The sequence below is a fragment of the Clinocottus analis genome, unplaced genomic scaffold (assembly GCF_023055335.1).
Source record: "Clinocottus analis isolate CAN_PGR_092001 unplaced genomic scaffold, fCliAna1.0.p SCAF_343, whole genome shotgun sequence".
NCBI classification, from domain to species: domain Eukaryota; kingdom Metazoa; phylum Chordata; class Actinopteri; order Perciformes; family Cottidae; genus Clinocottus; species Clinocottus analis.
This window is the reverse complement of record NW_027176091.1, coordinates 1-13,519: the sequence shown is the minus strand read 5'-3', so window position 1 is coordinate 13,519 and position 13,519 is coordinate 1. Positions and strand designations below refer to the sequence as shown.

General features: G+C 41.7%; 1 protein-coding gene across 1 annotated transcript; it reads right to left on the bottom strand.

The window, feature by feature from the left end:
• Positions 1-1,113: 1,113 nt before the first annotated feature.
• Positions 1,114-12,505, bottom strand: LOC137799378 (guanine nucleotide-binding protein G(I)/G(S)/G(O) subunit gamma-4). Its single transcript, XM_068596175.1, has 3 exons — positions 12,111-12,505; positions 10,711-10,816; positions 1,114-2,292 (listed from the first exon to the last, which is right to left on the bottom strand). The coding sequence occupies exons 2-3, from the start codon at positions 10,807-10,809 to the stop codon at positions 2,164-2,166; spliced, it is 228 nt and encodes a 75-aa protein (XP_068452276.1). The 5' UTR covers positions 10,810-10,816; positions 12,111-12,505; the 3' UTR covers positions 1,114-2,163.
• Between the last annotated feature and the right edge of the window lie 1,014 nt (positions 12,506-13,519).

The window sequence follows — 13,519 nt, the reverse complement described above, 5'->3', positions numbered from 1 at the left end:
GGAGGTCTCCACCACACACAGAATATCGTGTTCATCTGTGAGACCCGGAACGATTTGCAGAGGCGTTGCATGTTGTCAGTGGGATCAGACAGGCTGGAGTGAGAGACACGAGGCAGAATTATTGACGACACAGCACATTGGGGTTGCCGTTTTCTTTTAATTCATTTGATCCATCAGAAGGATTTACAAAGCCTGCTATTTAAATGCTTTTTTTTTTTTTTTTTTTTTACCAAAACGATAATACCATTCATGAATACAGCTGCACATTGTCAACATATCTGTACTCCAAGGAGATTTTTATGTGCAAAGTAGCACCCAGAAAGTTAACTAAGAGGCAATATTTCATATCATAATAGTTCTCTCTGTTAAAGATAGAAATAAATCCATGCAATATTCATCTCTAACCGTTATATTTCTTGTTTCAGATTTGGCAACATCCTCAAGATGAGGTCAGTGGGAGCGCCCTGAGGTCAGTCTCAGGTTTTATGATTTAGGAAATAAAGACAATAATTATCCTAAAAAACAATTTGAGTCTAATAGTTTAAGACAATCCAGTTTCACTTTGATTCCTAATGTAATGGCTCTTCAAGTACCAAGAGGAAATGTCTTTTAATTTTACAGACACGATGATGCAAAAAAGCCTCAACCACCGAAGGGATCATATTATATTATGTAAACCGACCCTTACCGTTATTCTTAAAAAATAGTCAGATAGTATCAATAATTGCATGATTTATAAATGTTTTTTTTTCTCCTAAGTATCATACAAGCTTAGTAGCACTACACGTCATGTAGCTGTCAGTGCTGTGCAACAAATATTCAATAATACTACTCATAATAACAATATTAATAACGATCATAACAATTCATCGTAAAAATTAGCAAATGCTATTCAACTACCATTTAAAGGAAATGTTTCGACAGTGTGCTTTTTCTTCCAAAAAACAAACAAAAAACGGGGGGGAAAAGCTGTGGGAGCACAGTGTGAATCACACTGCTCTTACAGAAATTGGCACTGTAACTATACTGTACACTCTAAAAGACTGACGGTCCCTTGGAAACAGAGGAGGCTGTCAAAAAGGAGCGGCGGAACATGCAGGCCTCTGGTTTGGCATTAATGTCAAAGGCCTTGCCATTCACTCGTAGGACAGACCAAAAGAATCAGACTCAGGAAACATGCCCAGAAAACAAAGCAGACCGTTAAGGAAATAAGGGGAAAGGATGTCCTGCAACTTGCAAAAATATTCCAGTCAGGGGCTGCGGCATTAACCGATAGTGTCTCTGATTTGAAGTGGATGATGAGCAAATCAAAAAGGAGCAGCAAATGCATTAGAGGGGGCCTGAGACGGAGGTGGCAGATTCATAAATAATTCTTAACCTAAGGGTTGTTTGCACACTGATAACCCTGAGGAACTCATCCCGCTGTTGAAACATCAGCTCTGCCCCTTCCAATGAAATAAAGAGAGTCTATTTATGCATGTGCAGCCACCTCCTTATTACCAGAGCAGTTGGCACAAACAAATCGTTTACTCTGCGAGAGATAAGGTTTCTGTTTCTGGGCTCTAATCTGAAATGGACTGTAGTGCGGCACTAAAGCCAGCAGGTTAATAGTTTGTGACTCTGGAGGCAAATTGAAAGAGAAACCACTGGAGAGGAAAGTCTCAAATTTCAGTCGCACTTTCAATAATATTTTGCTATGAACAGTCAAACCTGTGCACTGAAAACAACACAAACTAACTCAAGTTATGTTCGAGATAATACAAATATGAATGTTTTTTTTTATTCAGCTAAAGGGAAGGGAAATAAATATTGAAAAACGTCGTAGACACTGGGCAAATTTCTGTTTCCTGAGGCATGGAAAGATCTAGCACGATAAAAGAAAAAGAAAAGCATCTCTCATCTCATTAAGCACTGAGCAAGGCTGTTCTCTAATAACAAAGCAATAACAAACCTATTTAACAAGACATGATACGCTCATTGGGTTGCCAGTTTGATAGTTGACTCCCCCAAAACCTTCAGCCACCAGGACAGAGCTGACCAACAACAGAGTGTCCACCTGGCAAAACTCAACTCAACGCCTGTGGCCAGTAGCTTCAGGTGTGGTGAAGACGGAGAAGACAGGCGACGCCATGCCTGCACCCATTCAGCTCGACCGGCGGGTCATCAGAGGATGGTGCAGAAGAACTTCTTCTCCCGGAAAGGGTTCTCGGAGGCGGGGACGGGCATGATGAGGGGGTCCTCGCGTATGTGGGCGTCGCAGTACGCCATCAGGTCTGCGGCCGCTTTGGAGACCTGAAATGTCGAGACGAAAAGGAAAAAGGACACGCATCGGCGATTAGAAATCTCTCCGACTATTATTAGTAATAATAATTACTAACTATATGAATGGAAGATGTATTCTGTCTCCTTCACACGACTCTGTCTCTTGACCTGAATCTTAAATGACGCTCGGGATGTTTTTGGGACTAGTAAAATGAAAACTAGTCACACCTGTGCTTTATGCACAACATATTCATCTACCTTGCCTCCATCGGCGTGGTGTCGGAGGTCGTTTCCGCTTCTCTGATATATAATTTATCACGCGACTTACAAGTTCAAATCTGGCTGGGGACCTTTGCTGCATCTTTCTCTCTCCATCTTTTCCTCCCTGTTGCTATCAAACAAGGCAGAAAATACCCCACAAATAATTGAACACTTCACTGTGCAGATGCTGCTGTGTTTTTTTTGGGGGGAGGCCTAATACGAATTATTTTAGTTTATGGAGTTAAGTGTTAAAATACAACTCAAAGAAACGCTGAGGCTGATGGGAATGCCATTAGTTTTAGTATTAGTCATGGAACTACTTTTGTATTTCATTCGTGTGTTTGGCATTTGACGGGATAAACTCATCAAGATCAGAGAAGGACGCTGAGGGATTGGATAAGCTGCAGCCGACTGCGAGCGGGTCATCATCCCCCCCGACCCCTTTGGACCAAATGCCACAGAAAGTGGAGTCGACCGCCCACCGGAGGAGAGAGAGGAAGACAGCGTCCCCAGCTGGGACCTGAGGCTGCCTCACTGCCCAGCCTGCATCAAGTCCGACTGCAGGATAGTAAGATGGACGAAACATGATTTCAGGCAGATGGGCGACGGTTGTGCACATCTTCAGAGAGACCTCGTCGCGTCCCGCATCGAGCTGCACTCCGCGGGCAGACCGCAGGACGCCAGCGGGACGAAAGCTGGTGGAATCTGTTAATGTCGCTCGCTGCTCAAACACAGTCGTAGTTGGTGGACAATGTCTTTCTGGTGTTGCTGCTGTCTACGTTCCCCTGGATGGAAAGTCAAAAGCAATGTTCTTCTTGTGTAGTGTTATTGTAGTGACGAGGCTAAACCTGCCAGTGGTTGTGCAACTCTTTGTCACAGAATATAATAATAACTGACCGACGTTGCCGTCCATTCAGCCCCAACACAACACACCACAACATAACACAACTCTGATGAATGAATCTATTTTGTGCAGAGCATTTTGAAAGGTTGGTTTGTATTTATGGTCATATATTTTTCTCTTGTGCTTTTCTTTATTCGCTGAAAGTAAATACTTTATAGAGGAATGGAGCGCAGGAGAAGAATTGTGCTATTCTTCTAGTGTGTTTTCATTTTGATAGCGTTGCACTAAAGTTCACAACTCATTGTGTGTTCGTTCTCAGAGAAAAATCTTTTGGGAGTTTCTTTGAAAATCGCATATGATTTGTGCTTCTGATTCGTCGTTGCCCGTGTCGACTGCACTAATGCCCGTTGGCTTAGGTCTGCCTCTGGCAATGAGACAGCTCATTCAGATGACTGACAGGTGGTAAGGCGGGACCTTGACCAGCAAAGGGGAAAGGAGGACGGGACGAACAACACACTTTCTGCCTCGTGTACTTTTCAAAGTCAAACAGTGACAAGACATTTCTACAGTGCGGCCAGACTGCATCTGAATGTGGGTTTCTACTCGGGAGCCGAGTGGGAGGTTACGGGAGGGGGAGGCCGCGAATGGAGAGCAGGGGAGCAGCTGCAGCAGAGGGACGGCGAGGGCTCAGGGATCCACCACGAGGACAGAGCCATCTGATCTCCTGTGTGCCATCACACCTCACCTACTGCTGCTCTCACAAGAGAATTAAAACACACAAAATCCACCATTGTGCCCATCAGCTTCAACGTGGATTATTATAGCATCATGTTGACAGTCTCACAGCATAAAAATAAGACGCCTTAAGGACGTTCAGGGTGATATTTCTGTGTTTTAAAAAGGAAGAAAAAGGTTCAGAGAGGTTATTCTACATTTTATTATTGTCAACAAATCCTATGAAAAGACCATCACCAACTACACGTTAGTCCGTCTCTTAATTTTTGCTTACGTCTGTACCTACTGAAGATGAGAATCTAATAAAATAGCATCAAATATATATATATATATATTCCTTTATTTTAAAGGATCTAAACTCTGCTCAGCGGGGCATCGGAGTTTCCAACAAATCTTACTTAAACTGCGGTAAAGTATTGTACATGGGGACTATTTTTAGTCGTGGATTAATACACATTTTTGTGTGTGCGACTGTGGCTGAGTGGTGAGCAGGATCATCTTTCAATCAGTGGATTGGTGGTTTCCATCACCGGCACCACTAGCCCATGTCGATGTGTCCTTGAGCAAGACACTTAACCCTACAATTGGAGTATGTTTGGTTGATGATGTGGCATCTTGCATGGTGGCTCCTCCCGTCAGTGGGTGAATGGGTGAATGATATCATGTAGTGTTAAAGCGCTTTGAGTGGTTGGAAGACTAAAAGCGCTTTACTAGTGCAGGTCCATTTACCAGGGACATTAATGGAGGGAGAGAGGAATTAACACATGAAATACTTGCCAGTAAGAGCACTGGTTTTGGTCGTTTTGACAATTAAGAACATCTAAAAAAATACATATATACTATATAGGTATATAAACTACCATATGCAGCTATATTGTGTTAAAACAGACAGCTATTTAAGAATAAACACCAGGAAATAAACTTACTTACTTACACCTTTGTAGCAAAATCCCTCAGCTTATTTTTTACTGTATCTTTACCTCAATGGTCCCCCAACAAGGGATCAGGACACCAGACACGTTTAGCCCTACAGGTTATCTAGGAATCCTTCAAAAGAGGTCATGGCTTCATTTTGATGGGTCACATAGAGCATCTCATGCTGTACCAGTAACTTTGAAGCCAGGTGACGGGTCCACAGCCATGCTCGCTGCTCTGTGGGGCTGCACTCAGACACAACCAACAGCAGACAAATGTCAATAGTTTAATAGCTATTTGGTCAGTTAGACCTATTCTGATCTAACTAGGCTATTGTAGTGAGTTCATACTCTGGAAACTGTCACATTAGAGGACAGTTAAAGTCTGCTCACTCAGAGGACACACTATATACTGTATATTTAACAGTAAACTATTTTTTTGCTGTAATTTCTGTCTCTAATGGAGTCATTCCCAGCCCTTATTGGAGTCTGCACGAGGTGGGAACATCACCAAAGCTGGCTCTGCCGATGCAACTAAACAGCTTGATTACTCTTATAATCAAAGAAAATGCAATAATTATACCGTCATGCAACTGCAGCCAGAGTTTCTGCATAAAACAAGAGCCCCACAGGACGAAACGTGCTATTGCACAGACTGACTGTAATTACACTGCAGCCCCGTGATGGAAGGAGAGTCCTTCTAATTAACACAGATCCCATTCCTTTGCCTGATTGAACAATTAATGAGAAGGAGGAGATCCCTCAATCAGCAGCACAGAGGCTCCTCGTGTCAGCGATACACTCCTTCATCAGATCCCTTAATCACATTTCAGGGATCGCTAGACAAGACCGACTGTCTGTTTCCTTCTCTTTCTTTGTACTTTTCTCTGCTTTTTGAAAACAATACAGATATTTAAATAACTTAATGTCATATGTATAACGCCAAAGGCTTAATTTTGTCAGCTGCCTCAATCAGTGGAAACGTTTTTCCTCTTTAATGCATATTCATTAGGTTTTTGCTGAGACATTATTGTGGATAATAATTTGTGTGTGAACTGCATCGTTAACCCGTTGCCAGATATTTCAGATTAATGTCCTCATAGTTAGCTGAAAAACAAACATGACACGTTTTACTTGATTACAAATTACATGTGGTTGATTTTAAGAGTTGAGAAGTTCTGGTCAGATTAAACACTTAAAAAAAAACTCATTAGATTTACTCAAATGTGTCAATCAAGCAAAGAAACAATTGGTTGTTTGTCTTCCTGTTAAAATAAACTCACACAGCTTTGTCTTTTATACGTTGAAATTGTGGTTAAACTCGCTCAAAAGGATTTACACACAAGAGCAAAGATGAGCCAAATGAGACGACAGAAGTCAATTATTCAGAAAGCTTAAATATTTGTCAGGAGCCGAGTGAAAGCGTTTCAGATATACATCAGATCTGACGTTTAAGATTCATTTAAATTCAAGTCTGCCATGTCGTTTTCCATAAATTGCTAAGGTGACTATAAAACTGACAAGTCAAACACAATGTTATCTAAATACTTCCAAGCTCATTTAGCAGGGCATCATTTTACACTTTTTATCATCTAGACTTCATTTTCAGCAGCAATATGAAGAAAGAAAGTTTGTTTGCCTCGCACACAATCGTAGGCTTGACAGCAAGTTATTCTGAACGCTAGTGAGCACCTTTAAAGACCGTGTTATGCTTGATGCGGGCGCTGTTGTTCTCGCTCTATGACCCAGACTGTGATATTCTTGGATATTCCGTTTTTTTTTATTGTCAATCATCATGGATATCGCCACTAATTTTATTGCAGTTATTCTTTTTCACACAAAAAAAACTAGCAGTGTGAAACTCGCATTTCATTTTTTCAGTTGTGTTGCTGTACTTTCGGTGTGATTACATGAATCCACCGGACAACCTTTGTTGACTATTCTATTCCCCACATCTGACCCGTTTCTTCCGCCCGGCTTTACGGTGTGAAATGACGTGGACGTGGCATCTGAACTCTATAGATCAACAACTTCCACTACCATCTACTATCGACTCAAATTAGGCCGCTATAGAGTACTCATATAATAACGTCACAGACTGTTACTATTTAAATGAATTACTATTCAATCATAAACAAATACAACTGAACATGTCGAGCCTCATGATGCATATTTCGACTGTTAATTTAATGACAATATTGATGTGGTTTCACTCAATTTACTGTTTAGAGGTGAAAAACAGGGATTCAACTATGTTTTCAATTTTATAATAATTGATAAGCTAGAATTAAATATTGTATTATCTTTTATTGTTTGGGGGAATGTTGGTTATAATATTGTATGTGTAGTGTTTCAGGTTATATACTTGTCTTTCACATTTCTGTATCCACTATACAGTGTGTGTGTGTGTGTGTATATATATATATATATATATATATATTATATATATATATATATATATATATATATATATATATATGTTTTTAAACATGATGGTAATTTTGCCTTCAAAATCAAAATGACTTCTTGACTGACGTGATTATATATGATTAGAATTAGGTCTATAATAAAGGACCAGTGTGTAGGCAGACTATTGTTCTCTAAGTAGTTATGAAAGGCTTATTCTTATAACACAATCATTCTTAGTTTCAAGTGACTATACACTGATGAAAACACAATAATTGATACATATATTCCCCTAAATCCAACACACTGGCCCTTTAAACCCGACTCATTAAAAAAAACATGTAAATATCTGAAAAGATTCAAATGAGACATTGCGCCAAAAAAAAGTCAACTTGTAGGTTAAATTAGGGGTCTTCCTGATACATCTTCCAAACCCTGATTACACGTTGGGGATAATCACTATGTTCTTTTAAGCAGCCTTTGTTGTGCTGGGTAGGGATGATGGGGTATGGCAGCCCTCCAGGCCCGGGCGATAATGCTGAGCGAACAGCCTCGGGGCTGTGGGGCAATCACTCCCTCAGCACACGAGGAGCATGCCGAATGAGATGGGGACACGGCCTTTTAAGTTGCACAAGGAGTAGTTCACGAACAGCCGCCTTTCACACACCAGAAACATATTCACGCAAAATATCTGCCTATTGAGGTGAAAACAAGATTCAGTAAAAACAACTGACTTCCAGGAATGGTTCGATCTGATGAATGGACGATATAAATCTCTATACAGTGAGAACATTATTACATTTTAAAGCATGGGGACTGAACTCAACCATTAGGAGCAGAAAGGGCTCAAAAGTCAATGTTTGACCAGGTGTAGTTTACTCTTTATTAGGCCTGAACTGATGGAGCTGCAGGAGGTTATGGGTACCAGGAATATGATTATCATATAGAACAAGCAACATTTCAATGTCCTCTTTGCTGCAACTGGGAATTTTAACCAGAAACCTCACTGGCAATACAAGTTAACAAGAAGCCTGCAAGAGTGCTAACAAAGGACAATCTATGTGATCACACTCAGAGAAGATGACCCAAATTGGTGGATAACTAATGTCAGAAGTGGTCAACAATCACCGAAGCCCAGCCTGCCTCCGGGCTCATCTCTCACAGTGAGCACATTGGTGCTACTCGGGTCTCCCAGCTGCTCACAGAGGATAAACTCAGACAGAGAGGTGGCGACGCCGGTGCTTCGAAGGTGAACTGATGCTTCATGTGACGACTGTCAGAAGAATCTGCTCTGAACTAAGCTGGGGAACATACATTTAGGCGTCATCTGGAAGAAACGATGGGAACTTAAAGTCGTATTAACCCTTTTGAGGCTCCAGATGGAGCTGCAGAAAAGTCTGATCAAAAGCATCAAGTCATGTCACCTGGGTCAGAGTGGATGAGGATGACTTTGAAAATTAAGAAAGGAAAAAAAAAGTCTAGGGGTTTAGATTTTGGAAGAATGGGAGCTTACCAGACCTCGGTAGCGAGCTGCTTATCTCTGCTCAACGTTAGCGGCTTACGGCTGCTTTAGCTGCTACGAGCACAACAGACCAGAGTCTCTGTCCAAACTGTCAACGACCAAGTTAATATGTAGGCTCACAAAACAAAGTACTCTTTTAGAGAACAGAAACTGTATGAAGGACTGATACAAGGTGATGGTTCACTGATACAGTATCAGCCGATCCAATACATGCGTTAATGCAGTCATAACGCACTGAGATAGCAAACAGTGTGAAATAGCGAACATGGGTATTGACATAAGAGAACTCATAGATATCTAAAAAAGCGTTGTCTGTTTCTGAGGTTTAATTTAAGATGTTGTACCACTTTGGCAAATACACTCATTCGCTTTCTGGTGGAGAGTTCGATATGATGTTGAACAACACCATTCTCACGTCTCACTCTTCTCTAAATGTGGAGCTGGAGAGAGCAGCAGTTAGCTTAGCTTAGCATAAAGACTTTAAACGAGGGGGAAGAGCTCGCCTGGCTGAGACTAAAGGTAACAACATTCCTCTTCTAAGCCCGCTAAAGTTTATGAATCCACGCTGGCATATCTTGTTTCTTTAGTTTGAACAAAAAATGTACTCTTACTTCCAACCAAACCAGATATAATTAGCTATAACGTGACAGGGAGATTTTGAGGTACTGGAGGCAGATTCAGAACCATGCTAGCCGTTTCCCTGTGTTTCCAGTCTTTTTCTTGTGCTAAGCTAGGCTACCCGACTGCTTTTTATTTACCGTAGACATGAGGTTGGCATCAATCTTTTCATCTCACTTTCGCAAACCAGGCTATTTCCCAAAATTTCAAACTATTTAATTTAATTTTGTGTTTAAAGGTTTAAAATGACAAAAATGGCAATATGTAGAGTACCACAGAGAATATGGCTTTGTCCTCTGAACATTTTACCTAAAATAGGTTAAAGCATAAGACTATATGACAAAGCAGATTTTTCTACTTTTTCCACTACTGTGAATATACTCTTGAAGAAATCAAGGGTATTTCCAGCAGCCGACTGTGTGACCAAAACATGTGTCAGTCTGTCTCTTCAAAACTTTCTCAGCGTCTCTGTGACTCTCATAATGAATATAATATAAAATAAAAAAAACACAGTAGTAGCAGTAACAGTTCGGCACTGTAGTTTTTAATCTAATGTTACTTATTAAGGCCTACATATTGTATCAACAGACTCATTTGAGCTGCGGATTCATACACATTTGGTGGTGAGTCTATCTGGCAGCAGGTGGGATTGAGTCAAGATAAACGACAGGGTTCATCGTGATGAAGGAACATGTCCGCCTGAGGTGTTTTTTAATACTAGCGTCTGTGTTTCAGCCCGGCTATTGGGTTAACTAAATTAATACTTGCACGAACACAATGTATTGTTCGTTCATTTTAAGTTAGCTAACGTTCCCTGTTATAAGCGAGACATTTCCTTGTGCTTTGTTCGGACATGAAATGAATGAAAATGAATTATTGGCTGGGAGCTGAAGACCGTCGCTCATCGAGAAGAGGATATTGTAGAGCAATCACACGCAATGTGTCTAAATAACTGGGGGTCAGGTATACGTACGCACAGATTTTTATCACGTTAACCACATTAATGAAATACAGACATAACAAAGCGTGCAGTTGCATAAAGTGGCAATAAGCAAAGCTTCCAACAACTGATAAAGATTCAAATGGTCAAATAGAAACACATGCAACTATTTGCTCACAGACACGGATAAAAAATGAAATAAAAGTACCTTTATTCTGTCCATGCAGGCCTCCATCTTCAGCTGCTCCACAGATTTCCTGGCTTGGGAGATGCTGGCCGTGCTGTTGTTGGCGATACCGTCCTTCATGGTGCTCCTGTGACACCAAACACAGGCACAAAAGGGGACACACAGAGTCAATGAACATCACATTAAACCCACAAAGCAGCATTCCCCCTGGCGATGTCTCTACCCCCCCTTGGAGCAGCCATTCTCTGCCACAACCTTTTATTTAAAGGACCCATTTTGTCTGGGGGAATCTGTTGTACAGCCGCCAAGCTCCATTTTATCTGAAGAAAGAGCTCAAAAAGGCAGCAGCTGGACAGCGATTTGTCATTTTACAGTCAGTGCTCATGATGTTTTTTTGTTGTTGTTTTTTTTTCAAGTTGTTCTTATTTGCTCAAGGGCACTTATGCACAGATTCAGGGGGTTGTCTTGCCTCATTTCCTTTGAATGATCAGTTCTAGGACCCTTGCAAGGCAATCACACCTGCAACTTTCCTTCCTCTGCCCCGGCACCTAGAGATTGGAGAAGAACACTACACTCTTCGTCTTCATCCTCTCAACTTTCTCCACAGTGGGCATCAATGCAGTTGCAGTGACTTAATCTGTCCTATTGTAGTCAGCCTTTCTCTGCATCTATCAAAATGTAGCCTAATGACTAAACATTGCTCTCATTTTAGGCCCCTTGACCCCCTCACTCCTGAAATGTCCCAGTGTGACAGCCACAGCTGGGAGAGATGACAGCTGACCGCAGATGTTATTTATAAAAAAAAAAAAAATGGTAGCACAATATGAAGCATTTGACTGAGGTGGGGTGATGTTGAATCAATTCACTCACTGTGGATATCATATATTTTGCATCAATTTGCTTATTTATTTCATTTTCATCGCATCAAGTCGAATGTAACTGTATCCAAAGGGAAATAATCAGGCAGATGTTTCGTAAAGAGGGGATGCAGACGGTGAATTAATTTCCCCATCCCACCCTTCATGGCTGTAAAGCCAATTTATAGCTGTTATTCACACCCTCGTAGGAAGCTATCAGGCCTTTTCCATGGAGGTTTCCCCTCCTGTAGCCCATCCTTAAGCGCACACGGCTCCATCAGGGCTCTAACGGGGTCTCCACCGTTTTATCCGAGCGTAACGATGCTAATTGTTGATGCAGATCTGTCAAACATGGGCGACCCTTCATTCTGAAGGGAAAACACTGTGGACACACGCCGTGCGAGCTACGGCCCTGGTCACAGCTCCAGAGAGCGAACCACACATCATGAAACAAACAGCACATTATTATGCATGTCGAAAATACATTAAAAAAAAACACACACACATCTTCGCTGCATTGCTCGGCTACCAGCAGATTAATGTAGGCTACAGCCGCCGACCTACCTGATATGTGCCAATGGTTTTCCAATTTGGAGAATTCCGGGTTGACTCCACCCAACACACACACGCACACGCACACACACACACACACAAAAAGAGAGAGGATCTGTCAAATATCAAATGATAAGAGGAAATCCCAGCCTCCTTTCGGTCTGGACTGAACCCGAGGAGGTAAATCCTGGCGTTTCAATTTCGCCTCAGCGGTTCGCTCGGCGCGAGTCGTGCGTATTCCGTGCAGGAAGATGAGATCCAAGCGGTGAGGTCTTGGTGAGCACCACGGCTGGACTTGGAGAGATGTTACGCATGCAGCAGGGGGGAAACCTCTGTATGACGATCAGATACAGGCTGTGGGGCAGGGAGCACTCGATCAGTGGACCCGCAGCTGCAGCAGCAACAAGCCAGGATGCGTTCCGACTGTACGAGCTGGACCTAAACGCACCGCGACAGCTCATTAGTCAAATAAGCAGCCACTGGTTTGCTAATTTGCTTTATTGCTGCAGAAGGCACCCGAGATCCGCAGGCTTTCCTATTTCATTTTTACATCAGCTTTGACATCACCGGGTCCCCCCCCTCCTCCTCCTCCTCCCTCAACATAGTAACTGCTGGGCCTCATCCAGAACGACACTGCTCTTTTGGGGGGTTTTGCATCCAGATTTAAAATCTCATTCCATCAATTTGAATCATAATTATTTCTCCCTCCTTGTCATGCTTCTGATCAAAACTACAGTAATTTGTGCAGCATCACCTCGGTTCCTTTTCACGTCAGTGTCCCTGAAAGCACCACGGAAATAGAACACAAACCACAAGATGTCATAGCTCTTCAAATATTTATATATATATTTATAATGTACTCATCACTTTGTTTGTCCATACATACACACACACACACACACACACACACACGCACATATATACAAACAAAAATATCCTTTCAGAACCTCAATCGATGATGCCAAGTGGAGTCATGTAAATGTCACAATTTTAGAAACTCAAGACAATGATCTTAAATCATTTATAGTTTAAGTTAACGGGAAAAAAAAAAATCCTTCTGTCTCAGAGAGCACAAAAAACACAATAAAAGACGGGAGAACATTGATACAATCTAACATGAGGATGTTGCGAGAGAAAAGAAAAGGTTAGGGATCTCGTCGACATACACTTTCATAAATGTCAAAGAGGAAATGTATGTACACATGGAAGCTGGAAACCCAGTAAACAAACGGTGACATCACATCCTGTACAGGCCTGGTGCTGAATACAAGGGTCCTGGTGGGCTGAGAAGGAAAAAGATAACACCACAAAAGGAATGAAGTCATGATATCAGAAGAAATATTCCCTTTCTTGTAAACAAGTCAAACACCAAGTGTGAAATTTAAGACATCATTTTTCAGGAGGCTCACTGCAGTCAGAAC

Bases quoted from the DNA above. Each gene is read 5' to 3' on its own strand.
- LOC137799378 (XM_068596175.1), bottom strand. From the start codon at position 10,809: ATGAAGGACGGTATCGCCAACAACAGCACGGCCAGCATCTCCCAAGCC. The intron at 2,293-10,710 runs GTACTTTTATTT...TCGACATTTCAG, and splicing joins CCTGCATGGACAGAATAAAG to GTCTCCAAAGCGGCCGCAGA.